This window comes from Arvicola amphibius, chromosome 6 (assembly GCF_903992535.2).
Source record: "Arvicola amphibius chromosome 6, mArvAmp1.2, whole genome shotgun sequence".
NCBI classification, from domain to species: Eukaryota; Metazoa; Chordata; class Mammalia; order Rodentia; family Cricetidae; genus Arvicola; species Arvicola amphibius.
Window position 1 is genome coordinate 36,386,506 of NC_052052.2, and position 23,927 is coordinate 36,410,432.

Genomic DNA, 23,927 nt, shown 5'->3' on the forward strand with positions numbered 1-23,927 from the left:
AAGGGTGGCCAACCATTGTCTAGGTTACCTTGATGCCTAAACCATAAGAGTTACTTACTCTGCCTGGATGGCCAGGAACCAGAGACTGGGTAGCCTATAGACAGGATAGAACCAAACATGACTGACAAAATAATCAATAATGATTTCTAATGATATTCTGCTATAGTCATAAATCTGTGCCTTGTCCAGTCATCATCAGAGAGACTTCATCTGGCAGCAAATGGGAGTGGGTACAGAGATCCACAGTGAGACAATATGCAGCATGTCTACATTGATGGTCTCCAATGGCTCCCTACCCTCAGAGATCAGGAAACCTCACAGAAGATGGGAAGGAAAGAATGTAGGAGTCAGAGGGAATAGAAGATACCAGGAAAACAAGTCCCACTGAATCAACTAAACAGGGCTCATATGGGTTCAAGGAGACTGAAGTGGCAAGCCCGGAGCTTACATGAATCAGCACCAGTTCCTCTGTGTATATGTTATGGCTGTTAGCTTGGTGTTCTTTTTTGGGGGGGCCAGTAGGAAAATGTTTAATAATTTCTGTAATCTTTTATCTTATGAAGTGACAAAAACAAACGTGTCTATTTTATCACTTGTGAATCACCACAAAATGACTGCAGTCAAATAAATAAAAACATAGCAATAATTCATAGTCGTTACAAATATAAAACAATCTTCTAAAATAATACATTATATAACACACTTTATAAATATATTCTAGTACATAACTTAGTATTCTACAATTATTGCCTAATTTTAAGGGACTTCAATTTAAATTTCTTAAAATGTGCCATGGAAATCATCAGCATAATTTCTCCGAATAGCAAATAACAATGATGATACTGCAGTTCTTCCTAATGTGATAATTCATTATTTATGCTGTTTAAGTGTTATGCAGGGCAGCTACCTTATCATTAGCAGTGGAGCTAATTCAATGTACATGGAAGAACAGTTTAAACATTAAGCAATCAATCAATCAATCGTTTTCTCATCGTCCTTAATAAGTCTTTGGTTCATTTCATCCCTATCTTCTGAAAAAGTGAACACAGTCAAACTGGAATTTTTGAAAAAATGAAACAAATTGTCCTATGTATTCCATAATCTCTATATGTACATAGGCTACAATTATTGAACAAAATTTTCAATCCAGTGATACAATTTTAAACTTATAGCTATTTTAAGTAGATATATACTTTAAAGATTTTAAAGTAGAGCAGACTGATTGTTTTTTCATGTTTAGATTTGTGCTTTCTTTAAGATTTCTTATAAGATTACGCTTCAAGATAAGTAACAATGTAATTGTCCTTTTCTTTGTAACTGCAAAACACAGCCTGAGTAAAAGATCTGACTGAGAAGAATATCTTGTTTATCTACACAGTTAATCTATATCAGGTTGTTGAACTATGAATGCACATGAGTTCTTGGGGTAATTTGTTTTCTACCTGTAACATGTAAAATGTTTAATTATGTAAACAATGTGAAATACAAGCTGTTTTTTACTTGTACTCATTGTAATCAGGCACTTGTAAAACAGAATGCAACAACATGGCAAATTTTATATTATCTGAAAGTTTTTCATGGGGTATATATGTTGTAAAGGAAAGAATAAAGATAGAACTAAAATGGATTAAGAAAGAAAACATCAAGAATGGAGTTAGAAGGAAAACATCAAGAAGGAGAGAAGAAAAGGTCTGAAGTAAGCCACAAGAGTGTGTGAGCTTTCTTTTCCCTTTACCCCCTCAGATAGAAAAGTATGTTCTGACTTCATAAATTCCCTTGGAATCCTGCACTGATGGAGCCTTGCCTCCCAGGCAGCAAAAACAGTAAATCAGAAAGCAGATAAAATTGCAAATGTATGTCCAGTGTTAGTAAAAGAAAAACAAAACTATCCTCTGTTGGTCCAGGAACAAAATAAAATAAACTGTCAATCTACAAAATACAATCAAATGTTTTAAAACATCTGCAGTGCTGATGCTAACAATTGATAATGACCAAAGACTAAGACTTAAAATAGCTTGGTGTTCTTGTGAGACTCTTATCAGTGGAAATGGTTGTATATCTGACTCTTTTGTCTGCTCTTGGGACTTAATATTTTCTATTCAGTTGCCTTGTTCAATCTTGACAAAAGTGTTTGCCTTGTCTTATTTTATCTTGTTTTGTTGTATTTGGCTGTTGTTTCTTGGAGGACTGCTTCTTTTTAATGAGGAAAAAGGGGGGGGGGTGTAGATCCGGGGAAGTGGAAGTGTTGGGGGAATTACAAGCAGAGGGAGTGGAAACTGTGGTCAGGATGTTTTGTATGAGAGAAGAATCTAATTTCATTAAAAACGAAAATGTGCACACACAAATAGAGTAATAAATTATAACTCAATAGTTGATGTTGGTTCAAACTATGAGAGAATAGCAGCAGGTAGCTTATTTCAGGCACATTTAAGCACAATAATAATTTGGAAAAAGATTCTTGGTGATATTTAGCTCAATTCCATGGGTTCAACAAACCACAAGACATTATTGCAACAAAACTCTTATAAAGTAAAAGTAACATCTTCCATACGGATAGGTCCTATACATTAAGTAAGGAAGCAGCAGGCACAGGTAAACAGTTCACAATAAGGGATTAGGAAAGAACAGAGCTATAAAATGACCGAGATAAACAGGCTCAAGGTAAGAGCTGGAGGATCTGGTGTGACCTGACAATACTGAGGGCACAGAGGTCTCCAGGCTATTATTAATCATCACTTCTCCTAGCTTTCAGGGTGGAAAACAAGTAAAACATATCTCCCTTTGAAGAGATAACCTTGTGTATTTAATATTCGTTGTTTCCCTAGTGCTTATCTGTTAACACAAGTACATACATCTTCCCTCTGGGATGCTGTCCACATTGGATGCATTGAAGCAGGAAACATTGGATACTTTATTCACTTTCTGGAAAGAAACAAGCATAACCATACCCTGATGTTACAAGAACACCAGGCCCTTTCCATTGATTAGTTTTTAGATCTTTTCATTTACCGTGCACTTTAGGTTGTATCTCATTTAGGAAAAATGCTTTTAGGCAGCAGAAAAAGTATTATCCTTTAAAGTGAAAACAATTAAAGATAGCATAGCAAAATGTACCGTAGTATGTAGGGATCTAGGTGCATGTATATAACATCTTTTTATTTTTTAAATCTGTCATTTAAATATTTGTTGGTGTTATTCCACACTAGCTTGATCCTGTAGATTATAGGGGGCTTCAGTAATGTAATTAATATCTGACAAACTATAAAATATTTTAAAGCATTTGTTAGTACAAATGGGATCGTTGTCAATTGGTGTGCAACAATGGTCTGTATTCTGTAAATTATATTTTAAATAATCACCGATTGGCCAGTAGCCAGGTAGGAAGTATAGGTGGGACAACCAGACAGGAAGTAGAGGCAGGTCAAGGAGAACAGGAGAATTCTGGGAAAAGGAAAACTTGGTATGCTGTCCTGATCTGGCCACAGAGCAAGCAAGATGTTTCTGCCTTGCTGAAAAAAATACTGAGCCACATGGTTAACATAGACAAGAATAATGGGCTAATAATATATGTTATAAGAGTTAATAAAAAACCCTGAAGTAATGGTCCAATCAGTTTATAACTAATGTAGACCTTTGTGTGATTTCTTTGGGACCTAATGACTGTGGAAACCAGGCAGTACAGAAACCTTGACAACAGTCAATATTTAGTTGTAATGAGAGTCCAAAAAAAAAAAAAGATATGCTCAAAATTTGACAAAGTCAAGATTCACATGAGACACTATGGTATTTTCCTAGAGCTCCCAAGGCCCCATGCCAGGTCTGGGGCAGTGTTCTGCAGCAGACTAACTAGGAAGTGGCACTGTGCATGCCTGTAGTGCACTCCAAGCATGGGTCTCTACACACGGTAACAGTAGAGAAGTCACAAGACACAGACAGCCCTAGGTACAGAAACTATGTTGATGTGAGAACCACCCACTAATTATGCACTAGAAGCTTGGAATACTGTGTAAAATGCACCTTCAATACAGCATAGGCACTTATGAATCTCCTCCAACTTTCTCTCTTGTCAGATTCTGATTGTTCATGTCAGACCAAAGCAAAGAACAAAATCACAACAACAAATAAAATCTACTTAATTAACAATGGTCATTAATTTCTAAAGGTTTAAGTTTAAGGCTTTAAATAATACTTAGGATTTTTGAATTTTAGAGCATTTTTAATTTTGAGTTCAAGAAGACTCTCCTACCAGGCAAAAGGATATTCAGAAGTACATGAGAGATAACCACAGAAAAATTTTTACCTACTTATGAATTACAAAAATAGGGAGAATTTCAAGGACTGACTGTAGGTTCTATATGTCCTAGTTACAAATGTTCCTGTATTAGATGTTAGGACTCTTATAACTTTTCTTCTTGAAGAGGCTGGTGATCAGTCTAAACAGTGTCATTCCTGCTGTGTGGGAAAACAAAAAAGCTAAGCACTGAGACAGCTGAGCCTTGGAGCACAGGTGGGGCTTATGGAGCCTCGCCTGCCACTCCATGGGACTCAGGGTTCTTTATAGATCCTCATTGTCTGAACCTGAACAGTGGAAAAGGATGCCAAGACTTGGCAAGATTTGTCGTGCAGATTTCTCTCCCTCTCTCTCTCTCCCTCCCTCCCTCCCTCCCTCCCTCCCTCCCTCCCTCCCTCCCCCCCCTCTCTCTCTCTCTCAAAATGATCTTCCTGGGAGGGTTCTAGCATAAATTACTGTGCTCTAGCTTGCAAATTAATTGACAGGAATTAGGAATTTCATGTCACCTTTCATGGGCTCTCTTCACATTTGCTCCTATGTGCTTCAATTAAAAAGATCTATGGCTGCTTACTTAGCAAACCAAGGATTGAATTTTACAAAGTTCCAGAAATGTTGTTTTGATTATTTTGCTCTTCTGGATCTTAACAAACATTTCAATAATTGTTTAAAATGATTTTTCTCAAAGGACAGAGAAGAAACCATTTTACTCTCTCATTTGTGATTGCAAAATCTTAGGTGAAAGAACCAAACTCCCACTCCCTGATTCTATTTAAGAAAAAATTCTTAACTCTTCTGAGGGTTGATTCCTCACTTTGCACATCAGTTTTGGGGGAGGGCTCTCTAACACCATGGCAAGTAGAGTGATGATCTGGGTGAGAAAAGAGGGTAGTTTGACTCAACAAGACTTATTGGGTATTGTTTGAAACTTCAAGTGTCTAAGACCATAGTTTATTTCAGGCGTGTATAAGGAAATCACAATTTGTAAAAAAGTTTCCCAGTGATAATTAACTCAATTCCATGTGCACATTGAGCTAAAGTTAAAGACACAATTGCATCAAAATTTTTGTATAGTACAAATGGCATCTTCCATAAAGATAGTTTCTATATATTAATTAATGAAGTAGGTTCAAGGTAAACAAAGCTCATGGTAAGGGTCTAGGGAAGACAGCACTATAGATTGACTGAGACAAATAGGCTCAAGATAAGGATCTTGGGGCAGCTGCTATAACTGGGCCACCCAGCACAGAGGTCACCAGGCTAGTTGAGCTAATCACCTCAGTTCCCAACCTTTTAGGCAGAAAACAGATAATACTTTTGAAGAGACAAGACTGTGTGTTTAACTTTCTTGGTTTTCCTAGTGCTCTTGACTGATAAGTCACCTCTTCAGCCCCACGTGCATACACTTTTACTGAAATATTTTAGGACTATATGTTATTGACAAGTCACGAAAATCTATTATGGAAGCTTTTCTTCTTGGGTTATCAGTTCTGTACTCTCATCCATGTCCATATAGACAATATGTTTTTATAATAAAGACATGGCTTTTAGCTTTAGACATGAGCTAGATGCTTCAAATATTTAACATTCATGAGCAAAATTTATAAATGTTCCTGGTCTGGTACTTAGTGGCATTTACATGGTTTTAAAAAAAACTATTAAAAATTTAAATGAACGTGTGTTTAATTTACCCATTAAATTTTCAGTTTAAAATGTCAGAGATCAAATTTTAAAAACTCATACATCTCTTGAAAAGGATTTAAGTAAACAGAGGATTTTCAGAATGTGTGAATGAAATAACTGCCTTCCCAACAGTACCTGGAAGCTTTCTTATAATTGCTCAGTAAGAGCTTGGAAAGACATTAATGCACGAGGCACCAACACTCATAAAAGGGAAAACCACAGTAATCCCAAGAAGGAGGCTATAATGTATCAGCCTTTCTTTTAGATTTTCTTATAGTTACTAAGACAGAAGGACCAGAAAGGTCACCTTCTAGACATCTGAGCATGAGTCAAATGAACTAGATCTTCTAAGTTGCCCCCATTCCCAGGATATTTACCTTCTAACTTGTAGTAAATAAATGAAACGAGCTTGAAGATGAACACTATCATCACACACAGGACGACACTAATATCTTCTAACCACAAAGTGTCCAATTCAAAATGTGGATCTGAAACGTGGACTGGGAAAAGAGAAAAGAATCAGGACAGTTGCAACGAAGAGCAAGGCTAGATCACCCATTAAAGGCAGATTTGCTTTTCAGGTTCCTGGTGCTCCATTCTTCATATATGTGTAAGAACAATACAGGAGAAATTTGATGTACTTGATTTTGGAGATGAGCATGTTTTTGTTGATCCTGGAAGAGGTCATGAGGAAACAAGGCACCCATTTTCCTCAAGCACATGACTTTTGTCCTTTCAAGTCTGTCTGAAGAGCATATGAATTGATTATGTTTTTATCTCTTTTATTTAGCACTGAGGCACCTCAAGAGTTCTGTTCCATATTGAGTATAATGAAACAGAACATTCTTAAATGATCAGGATCTGTGAAGTGGAAGAGATCTTACAATTCTCAAGTATCACATTCCCTAGGAAGCATTCTCTCTCCATCCCCATCTTCCTCTCTCTCTTCACATTTCAACTACTATATATCTTACCTGATACCCATCTGTACCATTTTCTTCCCACCAGGGTATCACCTTAAGACCCACTCATTGACAGTCAAGATCTGTGGGAAGAGGGAAGTTTTCTTTCTTCCCATCCACCCACAGATACACCCTCCAATACAGGGCATAGAGATTCATCTATTGCATCTTCTGGAATACTTCAAGTGGGGAAAATTTCCTTGTCCCTCCTCAGGTTTGTGGCTAGTTCTAAAAGGAAACTGAAAGAGACAGATTGATAGGAGAAAAGAATACCAGATAGACTTCCTCAAAGTTCTATATGATAGAGCATCCTTTAGAATGAAAACCCATGAGTCAGGATGAATATCCACATTTGCGCGCCTGTTTGATAAAGATGGACAGCTATGCAGCGATGTGATTGGACAGAAGGACAGACCTCACAGGGTGTGCCAGTTTGGGTTGTTTAGAATTTAGGACTTCTCTTTTTTTTCCCTTGATGTAGTATGGAGGATATTTCCCCAGATGAAGCCCTTACGGCCTACTGCCAAAGGTAGACAAGAGAATCTCTGCCTGTCCAGCTATTAAAACAAAGGTGTGGAAGGTAGAGCAGGGTTTCCATGTTTGGGAAGGAAGTAACTCGGATCCTGATCCAATTTGGAAAAGAGAAATTCTAGTTTGGGGGCTGCATTGGAAAGAAATGGTAGAATAAGGAAGAAGGGCAGAGGGAGCTTGGAAAGGGCTCCCATAATGCTATTTGGAGTTTTCACGCCTACCCAACTCAAAGTCATATTTAATTCTCTGGCTTTAGGAAGGTTCATATTTGATGCAACGTTACAGTGTCGTGTGATCACATCCTCTCACCTCACTCACACTCCACATATCCACTCTGAGCTTTCTAATACATCTCCCTCCCAGCTTCATGTCTTCCTTTTATTTCTGACAAGCCAATGAGCTTAATGTGTGTTGTGTTTGTGGTCATCCGCTGAGGCACAGGCCACCTACCAATGGCTACACTTCCCACAAAATCTCTTTCTACCTCAGGATCCATTAGCTGCTAATAGCTTCTCAGCTAGTAATGGAGCCTCAGAAGTTCCTGTGACTTCAATGCTGGAATTTTTAACAGGTTTGATCATAACAAGTTTAAGACACTGGAGCTAGTAAGATGGCTCAGCAGTTAAGAGCATTGAAAGCTCATTCAGAGGACCTAGTTAAATTTCCAGTAGCCACATGGTGGCTACTAACTATTTGGTGAATCTAATACCATCTTCTGGCTACCATGGGCACTAGGTATAAAGGTAAAACATCCATATACATAAATAAAATTTAAAAAAGACAAATTTTAAGATTCTGAATTATTACCTTCTTTATGCCAAAAATATAAAGCAATCAAAACAGTTTATTTGACAATGTTGACTGCTGATTTTTTCCAGGAAGAAAAATTCACTGCGAATTTGAAAGAAATTCTTTCTCTTGGAGCAGAATAACCAGCTGCATTTACTATTAAGTCTCTGAAATTCAGAGTTCTGGAATCTATGTACTGTGGCATGTATTCTCATGGCCTATCAACACTATAATTTAAGCAACAATTATTCTTCATTGTTAAATGTTTTAATGGGTAGTAGGAAGAAGACTCTTATAGGATGGCACCAACCTCTTGCTTACCTACCTCTTTGACTTAGACGCAAAATGAGCATGACTCCTATAATTGTCAAAATGGAAGTGATGAGCACCACTAAGCCCTTTTGCCAATGAGAAAATCTCTTAGAGAAGATACCTAAAGAAAAAAAACATAATGTTATTATCACTTGACATTTGATAGAGGCACACTACATTGTAAAAAAAATGCATCAAGAAAGCAAAAGCTATTGTGTCTGTGTGTATGTATTATTTTAAAGTATCATTTAAAATTATTTCTTTAATTTTTTGAGATTATAATATAATTACATCATTTCCCCTTCCCTTTCTGGAGGTACCATTTCCAGGGTAATGTGGAAATCAGTAGAAAATGGAATGTCAGGGTACAAGCATAAGGATGATTTTTTTAATGCTTTCTCCTTGTATTTATAGAAGAGTAGAAGATTTAGTATTAGAAGGTAAGAGGACAGGAGTAAAGGGACAGTGGTTTTTAAGGGGGGCGGATTTGGGATTGAGACGAGGCAGGCCCTGAGTAAACTCGCTCCCTTTACTCCATCTCACTTCTCATCAGCTGGCTTCATTAAGATCAAGAGATAGAGTCATGTCTTCCTCATTGTCATTTTCTATGGGTTTGAAAGAGGCTCAAAGAAGACCTCTTAACTGCAGACCTCTTAACTGTCTAAGAGACCCCAATTTCCATAATGTGAGAACTCACTACCATAGGTTGTTTCCATTCTTCTACTAGAGAGATATAGTTTCTGGGGTTTGAATGAGAATGGCCCCCATATAGGCTCACATACATTGGTCCTCAATTGTTGAAAGTTTCAGGAAGAATTTTGATTTTGGTCTTGTTGAGAATGTGTCACTGGGGGAGGACTTTGAGGTTTCAAAAGATTTCTTCCATTCCCATTCCCACTCTCTCTCTCTCTCTCTCTCTCTCTCTCTCTCTCTCTCTCTCTCTCTCTCTCCCACTCTCTCTCTCTTTCCCACTTATTGGCAAAGAAAGCTTTAAAATCTTGGATAGTGTCACTAAGAAAACTGATAAGAAAACTCATCTCTACAGGGTGCTATCTAGCATAAAGAGAATTGTGAATTGGTAGCTTGCAGATGAGTGTGCCCTCCCTATGTGCCACCAAATAGAGGCTGGAAATGGAAGCTTTTTCAGCCAGATTGATGGTTCAGAAAGACAGCTAGACATCTAAAATAGGAAACTAAGAAACTTCAGAGAAATGTACAAACATTAATTCCCAAATCCTTATGTGATGGACACATTGCATCCCTTGGAGGAGATTTAGAGGACCTGAATGTGCTCTTGAGAGAAAAAAAATGCCAAAAAATAAACATGAGTTTGATAATTTCAATTTTATTGACACATGTTCATCACATTTAGTGATGAATCTCTTTGAGATAATTTCTTTGTGATATATTATAACCATTGGTCATATTGTCCCTCATACAAATTTTTTGTCTTCCCCTCAATTTAGGATCGCTCCCCCAGACAATCTTGTTTTTACATTAGTCTCACACACATTTAAAATGTTTCCAGTACTACATAAACTCTACAATCCACAAATGAGAAAAACAGTAATATTTGTGTTTATGAATTGTATCAGTTAAAATTCACTTTATGCCCTACTTAGCATATTTCTGTTATTTATAGCAGAATAAAACTCCAACATGCATGGATACCATATTCTCACATCCTTCCCAGTATGAATGATGAGTCATGAAAATTGCATCCCTGGAGTTCTTTTCTTATCTCACAAGCAACTTCCACTGACAGTATCTTCTCCATAGAATTTGTTTACTGATTTTGTGAGCAATAATGAGTATGAGAGTCATGATATTTGTAAGTTAAATGAACTTCCTGATCTTTTTGAATGTCCTTAACTTCCTAAGTGTTATAAATCTTTCTCTCTCTAGGAAGAAATATTTCTAGTTAAAGAAAGAGCTATACAACATTCTACCTTCTCATCCAGCTCTATCTTCCTTGATTCACTCTTGTGACATTTTCTGAACTTTGGAGAAAGTTGTGTAAATGTCTATTATTTTTTCACTATGGCTGAAGTTTGAGCCACTATGTTATAGGAAAAATCACTGATTCTCAGGAACTTGGCCAGTTATGAGTCTCCACAGAGACTTCAAAAGAGACATTTCCCTCTACATTCTAATAGCTGGAGTACTCTATGGGTAGAAACACTTGTGTTTAGAATACAATTTGGTGGACAGACCATTAGTCTTTATCAAAACAATGTTAGTCTACATAGCATCATCTGTTGCTATGAAAGCCATCAGTCAAGGAGAGCATTTCTATCTCTGTCCTATCCTGATTTTTATGCTCTGTAGCCATAGGGTGCAATGTCTTTAGCAATAGACACTATCATATAGTTTGGGCACAATAAACAACAGTAAGAAAAAAGCCTTTTTTTGGATTGCAAAGTATTAGTATTTCATTGATCTCAGTGTCTTTCTAAAGAGTTAGTTTTGCTATAACAATGAGAATTTCATCTAACATCATTTTGGCTCCCAGCAGTATCTTTTTTGTTGGCTTTTACTTACACACAGGGGCTTGGAAAAACAAAGAAACAACAACAAATAAAATTCCCTAACTATTGTTATCATTGATGCCTTTCCAAATCATTAGGACTCTTGTGAGTTAGCCTTCTACAATGAAATCTCTGTAACAGAGAGAAGACAATGTCTTCAAAGGCTAACTACTGCCAATTTCAGGCAAGAGTCAACTGCTTTTGGAGAGCTAAAAAACACTAGTAGAGAACATGAGTTGGGATGAAATACTGCATGAAAAGATCCCATTATTTATATTGATTATTTCATTACAAAAAGCAATGTTGGTGCAAGTGCATATACAGGAGGACTACCCATCTAGCCCTCTACAATCTAGTCATATTCCATAAGCCATCTAGCATGGGTGATGACATATACTAGCTACATCTTTCCAGATCCACGGTCAACTTGTATGTCAACCAATGTAGGGACAAGGTGCATCAACTTGATTAAAGTAAAAGCAACAGCTTTCATAAACAGTATTGTGAGAAACTTCACTCTTAGAAGCCGAGAATGTAGGACCAAAAAGTGGTTAAGGTCCTATGTAACATGTGTCTAAAGAGTTTAGGGCTTTCTTGAAAGGCTGGTTTATGAAGGAACAAACAGGTAGCTTTAGTTACTTCCCCTATTTCCACTTTTGTTCCACACCACTCAAATTTACTTACCACGTATGAAATGTTGCTGAGCACAATAAGTCACATGGAAAGCTATCAGCAAAGTGGGTGTTATACTCAGAAGTCACATCCAAACACTTGATGCCATGTCTAAGCCCCGATTTCATGTAAAGAGAGACATCCACACCAAGAACAGCCTTCTCAAAGGATGCTCTACTCTCAGAAATCTCAGTCTCTATGTCAAGATTTATAATTCACCACAGTGAGCATGCAAATATTGCTACTGAGATGAAGTTCATCATCCCACATCATATGGGAAAAGGTATCAACATTGAGATTGGCCTGGACAAGATGACTCACTCTCAGGTTGATCAGCCTTAAGTTTTATACCTGACTTGCAAGTTTCTTCCCCAATTTCTCCTTTGTAGATAAAAATCAAAAGTTTATTCTCTTCAACAGGGCACTTATGACAGAATTAAGATTCCACATAAGGGATTATGGAGCCAATTAGATTACTTGGTATTATTTGCAAGATCATGGGTTAGTAGTTATTTTCTTGAGTCCAGATAACTCAAAGATCTATAACTGTAGCACTACATGTCTTCCTCCACCAGAGGTGATGACATACAATAGTTACATCTTTAGAGCTCCGTAGTCAACTGGGATGTCAATCAACGTAAGTAAATGTGTTTCATCTTGCTTACCTTAAAGGCAACATAAAATTTGTGAACAGTATTGTGGAAACTCCACTAACAAAAGCCAATAATGTTGAACCAAAATGTGGATAAAGTTCTATATATTATGTGACCAAAAGTTTTAGAACCACCTAGGCAGACAGGCTTTGGAAGCAATGAATAAATAGCTTTAGCTCCTAACTCTGCTTCCACTTTTGTTCAATGCCACTCAAACCTACTTACCATGTATAATATGTTGCTGAACATAGAAAGTCATGAAGGAGACTATCATCACAAATGTTATTATAACCAGAATTCCTATCCAAACACATTTCCATGCAAACAGTTCACCTGAAACATGAATTCAAGAAAAAAAACTTAGCAATGGTGATTTATTTAACATTTGTTTCAATTTAGATTCTTCTACCCTGGAATATTATGGAAGTTTGGAGATGCAGTTATGACAGTTTGGGTAAAGAGCAGATCATGAGTAGAAATAAGTCAGGTGTGAGAGAATTTGCAAAAAATGTATGTGGAATGCAGTTCTCTTATTTCTTCCCATCAATCCTGCCTCCTAAGCTTCCTGGGTAAAAAGGAAAGGGGGCAGATAAATAAACCCCAGTGCTCTGATATTGGCTTCCAAGAAGAATTATAATGTTGGTACAATTCAATGCTGAAGTCCTCATGTCTTGTTTACCTTGATATGTGCCATGCACTATTCAGTGTACTCATTGGATTTGGGACTAGTGTTTCTGAATATATCTCATGACCTAAGTCAGTGCAAATGTACCTTTTCTTATTCATATGAGATATTGCATCTTTCTTTTCAGATAAAATTTTACAACATCTAAAACTTCATGAAGCTATCTGGAGATCATCAAGCATTCTCCTTAGCATTTTGAATGCTTTATATGTGGAATATTGTGGCTAATACTCTTGTACACTGAAAAGATTTTTCACTTGTATTGGTTTACTAAAATTCTGATTGGCTAGTAGCCAGGCAGGAAGTATAGGTGGGGCAACCAGACTAGGAGAATTTTGGAAAAAGAAAAGGCAGAGATGCAATCACATGGCAGATATAGAGGAAGCAGGTTGAGAATGTTTTTCTGAGCAAAGGTGCCAAGCCACATGTCTCGAAATCGGTAAGAATTATGGATTATTTTAAGTTGTTAGAGCTAGTGAATAATAAGCCTGAGTTTATTATATGCCAAACAGTTTATAATTAATATAAATTTCTGTGTGTTTATTTGGGTCCAAAAGGCTGTGGGACTTGATGGGACAGAAATTTCCATTTACAGTGGAATAAAGGTGTATTGAGTTGTTACTTTTGTGAATGTAATTCCCAGGAATAGTTCCTATCCAAGGTAAACTCTCATGCCTTTTATACCAGTAAGGTCCAAATTGAACATATCTGGCTTGCCAGTCAATCAGTAACTAATTCCTGCATGATTAAATTTGATTATAATCTTTCCTTTATCATCAAACTTAATTTTTAAATGTTCTGTGAATGGTACAATGGTTAAAAATTTTCTTTTTCCTAACAGTATAACACAGAGTCCAAAGTTTGTGTTTATTTCAATTACTTTAAAACATACTGTTTAGAGTTCATAAATACTTAAAGAACATATAAGATCATAAACATACATTTTGTTATTCAATGAAGGTGTAATACATTAACAAATATTTCAATTTTATTTTACAACATTTATATAGATATTTATGTAATATATATATATATATATATATATATATTAGGAAATTCTACAGTCAGTAGCCTTTAAGTTACACGCCCACTTGGACATGACCTCTTAGACTATTTATGCCAATGTAAAGCATGCATTCTGGCCTCTTTTCCGGCTGCAGGATTTGGTTTCAGTTCTCTATTCCAGCAGAGGATATTGAATTGCAAGTCTATTCCTAAATAAATAACCCTCTATTATTCTCAACTCTGAGCTAGTGTGGGATTTCTTTTAATTGTCCATCTTCATATATACATATACATAAACATATATGTGCATACACAAATGATCTATGAAATTGGTGGCTTTAGTTCTTTTAAAGACCTCTTCTAAAAAGAAGGACTAATTTCATGGATAGATACCAACACTGATACATGCTTACAATATATCTTTTTTATTTTATTTAATTCCTTTAAAGTATCACATTTTATTCGTTTAATTGCAAGGTGGCACCCAATATCTGAAGCAGTTGGGTGGGTTAGTGTATAAATTCACCAAGGGATTTTTCTGGAAAAGATACAGATACAGAGAAATAGCATAATAATACAACTGTACAATATATAAAATGGTACTAATAAGCAAAGAAGCAAAGTCAACTTTGTGAGGAAACATGACCCCCAGGTGCATAGAGGAATGCAGAACATATGTTTCAGGTTGGCCATCAAGGTCATACTTATGAGGAAGTGAGATTTGAATATGGACTTGAAGGACGTAATGAAAGTTATTTGAGTTTACATTATGCTGGAAGAAGAAACAACTAGAGGAAATATCTAAAGGCGGAGCTCATCAACAAAGATGTGAATAGATGAGTTGGAGAAGAACATTAGAAAGTGATGTTTCTAATGAAGGAAACAGGAGCACTGATAACTGAAAAAAATGGGGAACGTTTAACTATAACTAAAAAAGAAGCAATTTTAGGGTACTTAACACAGACAGTATTTTAAGTAATTCATCCTATCCCTAAAGTCAGGAAATACCATCATAAACTAGATAAGAAACAGAAGAGCTTCAGGGTACTATTTCTAGATCATAATCTGTAATTCAGGCTTAGATGGCAGTGAAAAGGTGGTGTGAACTGATGAAGAAGGAGGATCCCCCTAAAAACCTGATAATTTTGTCTCTCTGACTCATTCGTTTCTGATTTTCTGATTGCTCAGTTTATCTTATGACCCAGGCGTGCAGACAACAATGAGGACCCTAAGAGAGACATACATGGATGTATCTACATGGGAAGTAGAAAAGACAAGATCTCTTGAGTAAATTGGGAGCATGGAGACCATGGGAGAGGGTTGAAGGGGAGGGGAGAGGAATGGAAGGAAGAAGAAAAAGATGTATAGCTCAATAAAATCAATAAAAAACCCCAGGATTGCAGGTGTACAAAAGTGGACAGTGGCCCCTTCAAGTTTCAAGATATGAAAATTCTTGTGAAGAATATTCAAGGGGGTATTAGAAACCTCTCAACTCTAGCTTTTTTCATTCCTACTTATATAATCTCAGGTTTATATTGTCACAGAGAGAACATCCTTAGTCATGTGTGTGACCAGAGTGAAATTAAATTGTCCCTCTTTCATCATCGATTTTATACCTTTTTTAAGGATATATGACAACATTCGGATCATTAGGCTATCAGCAGTCTAGAACCCTGAGTCAATTGTCTGTCTTGGGACTCCAGTAACACTGAGCCTTTGGTATATTTTAAAAGGAGACCTAACATTATTTCTCTGTATATATGTTTGTGATAGAAAATGAAAGTCACATGGAATGCTACTGAAAAACAGTAAATTAAACAAGTGTGGGAGTGAGCATGAGTTTAGCTCTTAATATACCATTCTATGGTATATTAAACCTTTGGGTTGGCTTATGAATTTTCAGATGAGAGCAGAGGAGAGGGGAGTTATAGCATAGGAAGAATGAGGGTTCTAGTGGTACTAAAAGTCATGAGATAAAAGGAAGTAAAAGAGAGTAAGGGCTCAAAAACCAAGCCTTGCAATCTTCAGTGTCAATATGGCAGTTAGTTTTGTTGACTTGACACAAATTAGAGTTGTCTGAGTAAAAGAAACCCCAATTGAGGATCTGCCCTATCTGATCAGCCTATGACCACGAGTGCAGGGCAATTTCTTGATTGATGATTGAATTGATAGGACCCAGGCCCCTGGAGGTGGGTAGTGCTCTCTGTGGTGTTGTATAAGAAAGAAAACTGAGAATGCCATGGAGAACAAGTCCATGAACAGGGTCCTCTGTGGTCTGTACTTTAGTTCCTGCCTCCAACTTCCTACTTTGGGCTCCTGCTCTTGCTTCCCTTGATGCAGCACTAATATGTAGAAATTAATCAAAATAGACTCTTCCCCCACTGCACCTAGTTCATGATCATGATGTTTTTTCACAGTGTCAGAAAAGCAAACTACAATAGTCTAGAATATAAATTGAGAAAATATGCACATCAAAGAGAACAAGAGAGACAATAAACTAGATGAGTAAGGCCAAGAGAATGCAAGGCATTGGGAGCAAAGTGAAGGAAGAAGCGATACATTAGTATATGCAACAATGCCTTTTACTGAAGAACAAATGCAGATTTTACCTGATAGGACAATATTTATGCTTTCTTCTTGTTGAGTTAGACGGTTTTGAAGGTAGCAAGTGACATTCCAGTGGGAGCTGGTGTTAATAAGAAGGGCCATTGTCATGTTGAACAATTTGTTTTCATCCCGTGAATGGGATTTTGATGTTTCTGGAATGACTTCTCCTTTGCTGTCTCTCCATTCCATAAGTGGCAGTGGGAACCAACCCCCTGAATGACACTCCAACATCACTCCTTTGATATTCGGGGGATTCAGAAGAATCTGTATGTCTGAGCTTGTGACTGGTTGAACAACAAGAGAGGAAAACAATATTGTTAGGTATAAATGGTACAGGAAAGGAAAGAAAAATAAAAGCTCTTTTTGGTTTTGATTCCAGTTTCAAAAGATTCATTTATATTCATACTCTACAGGATGCTGGTTTCCATAAAATCTCATGAAAATGGCAAGAGTCAGATAGAAATGCTATAACATGCAGTCAGCAACCTGTTCAAACTAAGTCAGCTCAGAAAAGGCCTGTTTCACTTGTTTGTTACTTTATTTAAAACATATTTTTAGGTTATTTACTAAGTCAAAGAAATAACTTACATCCTTGAATTATGATGAACAGAAATCAAGATTTTTCACCCTTACGGAATTTATAGTTTAATTTTTTTCATTTATCATAATCACTAGTTATTTTGAGTCAACATAATAGATTATAAAAATGAATTTCATTATAAATAAAATTTTGAAATTCTAGATGATTCTCTATGTATTTTCATAGTAGATAATTTATAATTTGTGAACATTTGCAGATAAAGCTATTTGGAGAAAATACTGCATGACACAATGTGGCTCCCTTTGCCACTAAAACCAATGAAGAGGTGAAGGAGAAGTGGGAAAGACTGTGTAATGTTTAGGCCAAAAGAGAATGGGCAGAGCATTAAAGCAGCATGACAAAATTGCTCTGTCTTGTAAAATGTTCCTGAAATAACAAGAACATTACAGATCTTTGCTCCACAGTTGTTGTTTATCCCATAAAACTACTAAAAATGGCAATCAGTAACTTTTTGTCCCAGTAGAACAATAAACATGGAAATGAAGTACATGTGTGACTCTGCTCTAGACAGCAGAGGTGTCTCATGACATCTATGAAGATTGATCACCTGGATCCTACACATATGAGCGTACTCTTAAGGATTTGTTTAGTTTATATTAATCCCCTGGCCTTTCCTTTCTTTTACTTTTTATCCAGAATAATTTAAAGTAATGAAAGTAGCATAAATGCTATATAGTTACACACACACGCACACACACACACATATAACATATAGTATTGCATCTGAGGATAGGGATTATTGTAGTTAAAATCTTTCTAAAGAGACTTAGAAAAATCAGTCGGGTGCTAAGTAGTTAGTGAATCAATCTGGAGAGAAATGAAAATAAGCATTATTAGTAAAAAGAATATTTTTCTCTTTCATTGAACATTTTCATGCAATATTTTGATCATGTTTTTCCCTGCAACTCCTCCCATACTTACCTAACTTTATAGTAAGAAGCATGATTTAAAAATTCAGTTCATTTGGAAAATTACTCTAGTGTTGTTAGAGATATTTGAAAGGATAATAAAACAACCTAAAAAGAATCTGATTATATGTTAGAAATCTAACAATGTATGTAGGCATAATAAGAAAGTACTCACTGATATAATAAATCTTCCATGTCATTCAGTTAAAAAACTAATTGCAGAGAATGCATCTTGCCAATCAAACTATGCAATAAGAGTCAAGCACTGATAATTTCCCAATCACTCAACCACATGTAGGCTTTGAATCTTATGTATAGAGCAATCTCAGAGGAATTCATGTCTACCTGTAACCTTGACCTCTGTGATGTGCTCTTCATAGAATTCACCATTTTTGAAGACACAGTGGTATGGTCCGTCATCATAAATAGTCACGTTAAAGATCCTGAGGGTCACTTTTCCTTCTCCAATCTCATCTTTCAGCAGTTCAGTCCGCTCCACATACTTGGGCATGGTTTCTCCATGCAGGTCTTTACCATCTCTGTACAGGTGCACAGGCTGTGTATAGCGGTTCCTGAACCAGCGAATCTCCATGTGCTGTGCATCTTGTGGTGGGGACAACTGGCAACTGAGTTCAAGGTTTCCACCCAATGGAGCCAAGACTGGCCTAGTCAATCCAGTCACTGTGAATCTCTCTGTGAAGGAGAATAATCAAAACAAAGGAGTATGAGATAGTAAACATATTTACAACTTTTGTTGAAATCATCGTCTCTGTTAACCCCTCTTCTGTGTTCTCCTCCCTTTCTCAAACATCCATAAATACTTCAAGAAAGGTCACTTTGTTTATCCTGAGGGCATTTTAATTACTAATTACTTAATTGAAACTAAAGCAGAAAGTATTACCATAAATGGTTAGAGAAGGAGTTACTAGAGATGCTGAACCACTCCAAGACAGGTTGGATTCAAGATAAATCAAGACAAAGTGGAAGACTCAGTCAGAGAAAATGACAACATGAATAGGCCATGTCACATAGTGGAGATTTTGCTGAACTGAATCTCCAGGGACAGTAGGCAATCCACAGCTGGCGTGTCTTGTGGTTCATGCATAAGGTTTGCTGATGAGAATGTGCCTGCACTGTTCCCCCTTTGTGTCAAATCCACCTCCTATATGACACAGACGAGGGAGCTGGCATCTCCCTTAGTCTGCTGTGTTCATTAACAGGACTGCATTTTATGATATAGTCTTGATATGACCATGTGCCCTGGTGTTCCCGATCCACCCTGATAACTTAATAAGTGTTAATTTCTTTACTAGTATGATTAAACTATTTCTAATTTTGTTCCTCATGATTCATATTGGTTAGGTAATGAGGTAATGATTATTTACTTGCACAAATGTGTACAGTAATTTTGACTCTTCATGTAAACTCAAAATGTAACAAACTGCTACACTGTAAAATGGAGTCACTCATGGCAATACTCAGCTTGAAAGCTACTATTCCACATGATGCAGGGTAAAATAGAGCAAGCATAGCCTTTATAGCAACTAAAAATGAAAATTAGCTCAACATTGTGCTGTTAGAATATTGTAAATCAAAATGACAAAGACCATCAAACAATTATTAAAATAGTTAAAATCTAAAGCATTGACAACATAACATGATCACAAAAGATGAGGACATATGACTTTTATTTTTTGTTGATAGCAATGCAGAATGATTCAGATCCTCTGGAAGACAATTTGGCATCTCTGACAGTTCTTGATGTAGGCTCCGCATACTTTCTTGCTATAGTCATAATTCTGCATATAGTCCAAATTGTTGTAAAGTACAGATATATTGAAATTTCTGCTAAATGTTAATAACTTCTTTATTTCCAGTTGTCAAAAATGAAAGCAATAAGAAAACTACTATCTGTATAACTACAGAGGTTAGGTACAAAGTAAGGTGTTAGTTATGATGGATTTCCTTCAGAAGGAAGAATAAAATATGCATCTGGGCTGGACAGGCATACAATAGGAGGATCAAAATGATACAGGAAGTGAAAAGGGTGTAATACAGAGAGGGACAGCCAAAACAGGCCCAATTCAGGGGCCATATGGAAACCCAGAACAGTGGGAGATTACTAAAGTTGTTTCATGTATATTGGAAAGTAATCCAAAAGAAATAACCCAATAATGAGGGAGACAAAGCCACAACTAGATATCTCTTGTCATCAAACAATGCTTCTGGTACCAAGAATGAGTCTAATTCAGGTGGAACCTAAATAAATGTGCATCAGTAAAATTTATCATTGGTCAATCAGCTTTTGCTGCAATATTTTCCATCTTTTATATTACTCACTGTCTAAGTATATTCTTTTTAATGTCTTCAGGTAATCTGTATTTATTTGTGCTTTGCGCAGATGTCCCCACAATGTCAAATTCTCATTTCCTTAGTCTGCTTTATCTTCCCTCATCTTTTCCCCCTACTCTGTTCTTAGATTGGATGGATTTTCATATGTATCTGCTTTATCAATTCCTCAATGTAAAAGTGATATATAAGTCTCATGCTTTCAGTATGAATATTGAGTCCACAAGACAAGTATTCAATCACTATTATTGTACTTTATTCCTGGAAGCTGAAACAAACCCAAGTGAAGAATATGTGCTGATTGGGCATAATTACTTGTTCCTCTAACCTCGATACTCTTGTACTGTCTTCACTTCATTGCTACATTCCGTATTTAGGAATAATGATTTAAATGCCCTGTTCTTTGTACCATGCTTTGATTTTCTTGGCATGCTTGACATTGGCGATGCTCATAAGGGCAAGTGAGGGAGTCATACCTGAACTCAGCGCCACCGTCTGTAGGAGGTACAAGGCAACACAGTGTGCAACAGCAAGTACTCCTGTAGCTCCCATTACACCTGTGACAAACATATTAGATGAAAGGATAACTTTCCATTCACTTTCCACTTTCTCTATAATCCTACTATCTTGCTTGATGTGTGTATTATAGACACAAAAATCTATCACATTTGGCTGCTAGATCAAGGCCAAAATACTAAGTATCTTATTTTAAGAAAAATCAAAATGTTTTCAATATGTGTTTTACAATCTTTTTCTAAATTTATTTCGTGTGTGTGTGTGTGTGTGTGTGTGTGTGTGTGTATTTTACCTGCATATATGTATGACACACTTGCATTCCTGGGGCCCACAGAGATCAGAAGAGGTTATTTGATCTCCAGAATCTGTTGTGAACAACGATATGGATGTCAGAACTAAACCAGGGTCCTCTGCAAGACCAAAAAGTACTCCTAGTTACTAATCCACCTCTCTAGCTGTCTTTCTTTTATATTTTTATTAGTACATATTCATTACACATAATGGTGTCATTGTGACACTTGGATACATGTATATATACTTTGTATTCACTGCCATTGCCCTCTTGTGGGCCCTCCCAGTGCCACTAACTTTTCTCTTTCCAACTGCTTTCCCTTATAATATCACATCTTTTAATTTTTTTAATTATAATTTGAGTTGAATTCGGATATGTTACAGGACCATGGTAAAGGTTTGTTTACAGGAAAATGGCTCACCAGTGGCTACACCACTGAAAAAGTATTCTCTCCCCTCCCCAGCAATTATTAGCTTCCTAAGAAGCCTCTGAATGGGATGAGGTCTTGTGAGTTTCTCCCTTTCTAGTGTCACGTCGTAGCTCTAGTCCTGTGCAGATAATCACACTTGTCCCACTAGAAGTATTTCACCTAGCTAATCATATTTTCATGCATTTTTAAAAGAGCATGTGTCTCTCACTTCCCCATCTCCTTCCCCTTTCCAGAGTTTAATGGCAATGATTCTACTCTCTGCTATGAGATCAACTTTCAAAAAATATTTTATATTTGAAATAGAATTGTAGTCCTATCCCTCACCCCTCCCTCCAGCTTCTCTCACATCATTGCTCTCTACCAACAGCCTCTATTTCTACTGTTACACATGCATACACACATATGTACATATGAATATACATATATGAACGTATACATATGTATGCACACATATATGTTTGTGATATATGTGTATACACACAGCATACTGAGTCATTTTTTAAGGTTTGAGTGTGTATGATTTCAAGACTGACTGTAACTCTACACTGGAAAACCAATAATGGGTCTCATTTCTAATCTCCATCTCCTAAGAGTCATTAGTTGCCTGTAGGTGTGGAACCTTTAGAAAATTCCCCCCTTTATGTTAACATGCCCATTAATTCCACTGTTCCAGTCGTATTTATGTAGCTATTTCTAGGAAATTAACTTTTAAATTTTCCATGTATGACTGGAAATATGAAGTATTTTTGTGATATTCTATTTTAGAAATTGAGTTTTTAAACACACAATGTAAAAATTAAAAGGGACATCTCATATTCTATGCTTTTCTGACTTTGTTTATTATAAATCAAATACTTATTCTGGTTGAGAAGAACATGGGATGGGCACAAGTCTCACTTTATGTTTCTGAGAAATAATACTCTTAGGAATATATTTTCTTCAGCGCCGATCAAATAACATTTCAGATCCTGATATCAGGAGCCACTAAGGTTGAATGTTATAAAATTATATTCAACTGATCCATAAAGAAACCTTGGGGGTTTTCTTTCCTAGAAGGCACTAACTCCTCATCCTCTTTTTCCAGTAGGATATTTTATTTAATTTTTTATTGATTTTTTTTATTGAGCTCTACAATTTTCTCTGCTCCCCTCTCTACCTCTTCCCTCCGTTACAACCCTCTCCTAAAGTCCCCATGCTCCCAATTTACTCAGGAGCTCTTGTCTTTTTCTACGTCCCATGCAGATTAGATCTGTGTAAGTCTCTCTTAGTGTTCTCATTGATGTCATCCTTCTTAACCTCAAGATTTACTAATCCTTAAATACACTCCTTACTAAGTCTTTGGAACTTGTTTATAGGGGGAGAATATTCCTCCCAGGAGGCACAAGGAAGAAGAAAAGGAAGAAAAATTATCTGTAAAAATAGAACCAAAGCCTAAAATATTATTAAATCCCCTTACTTACCAGAGCATGACGATCCCAACTCAGCTTTCTGTTGTCCCTATGAACGCATGAGTTGAGTCACCTGAGATTTTGGTAATGCTCCAGCCGTTTTACTGAAGTCACCGAGCATGCCAGAGTTAGACGGAGATCAGGTAAACTAACATCCAACTTTTCCTCTCCTACACGGAAAGTCCGGCCCCATGATTCCGCAATCCTGATAATTAGATCTCTTTCCCAGTGAACTTCCTAAGAGGCTGGTATATCAACCCACGAATGAAACCTTTGTTTAGCTCAGTGACTGTGACTGGTATTACTCAAGTCCTAGCAAGACTCGCCTTGCCTAGGGAAGAAGCAAAACAAAACCTGATCCGCCCCTGTCATATACTGAGTGCCGAATGAAAAACTATGATGAATGTATTTTTAATGCTGGATCTATACGTAGTAGGGAGAGGGAATTGCAGAAGCACAACTAAATGACTTTAAGTCCAGATAAAGCGTTCCATGAAAGAATGGGAACTTCCCATAGTTTCAAGGAATAACCTTGAAGCAAAATGATCAGTAGTTGGTCCAGTTAAGCAAAGGAAAACGGTAGTTTTCCAGGCTGACAGAGAAATTCTATCTTGAAGACACGAAAGAGAGTAGTCAATTCAAAACACTCCTGTAATTGGCAGTAGCTA

The 23,927-nt window shown here is 36.7% G+C and overlaps 2 protein-coding genes across 2 annotated transcripts in view; both read right to left on the reverse strand.

Moving 5' to 3' along the window:
- The window catches only part of LOC119817233 (putative selection and upkeep of intraepithelial T-cells protein 1 homolog), a 54,091-nt gene extending 48,950 nt beyond the window's left edge, over positions 1-5,141 (reverse strand). Inside the window, exons 1-2 of the mRNA XM_042055299.1 lie at positions 5,103-5,141; positions 2,853-2,922 (exon numbers count right to left, since the gene is read on the reverse strand). Of these exons, the coding sequence (XP_041911233.1) occupies positions 2,853-2,922; positions 5,103-5,141 (109 nt within the window). The remainder of the gene's footprint in view (positions 1-2,852; positions 2,923-5,102) is intronic.
- Positions 5,142-6,274: 1,133 nt separating this feature from the next.
- LOC119817234 (selection and upkeep of intraepithelial T-cells protein 2-like) lies at positions 6,275-23,005 on the reverse strand. The gene is made up of 7 exons (XM_038334413.1): positions 22,987-23,005; positions 21,050-21,130; positions 18,570-18,917; positions 16,718-16,999; positions 12,644-12,751; positions 8,579-8,686; positions 6,275-6,471 (listed from the first exon to the last, which is right to left on the reverse strand). The coding sequence occupies exons 1-7, from the start codon at positions 23,003-23,005 to the stop codon at positions 6,275-6,277; spliced, it is 1,143 nt and encodes a 380-aa protein (XP_038190341.1).
- Between the last annotated feature and the right edge of the window lie 922 nt (positions 23,006-23,927).

Excerpts from the sequence above, each read along its gene's own strand:
- LOC119817234 (XM_038334413.1), bottom strand. Across the intron at positions 17,000-18,569 it reads CACAGAGGTCAAGGTTACAG|TCACAAGCTCAGACATACAG; the intron begins GTAGACATGAAT and ends TTGTTCAACCAG. Across the intron at positions 6,472-8,578 it reads TTTGCGTCTAAGTCAAAGAG|TCCACGTTTCAGATCCACAT; the intron begins GTAGGTAAGCAA and ends CTCTTTTCCCAG.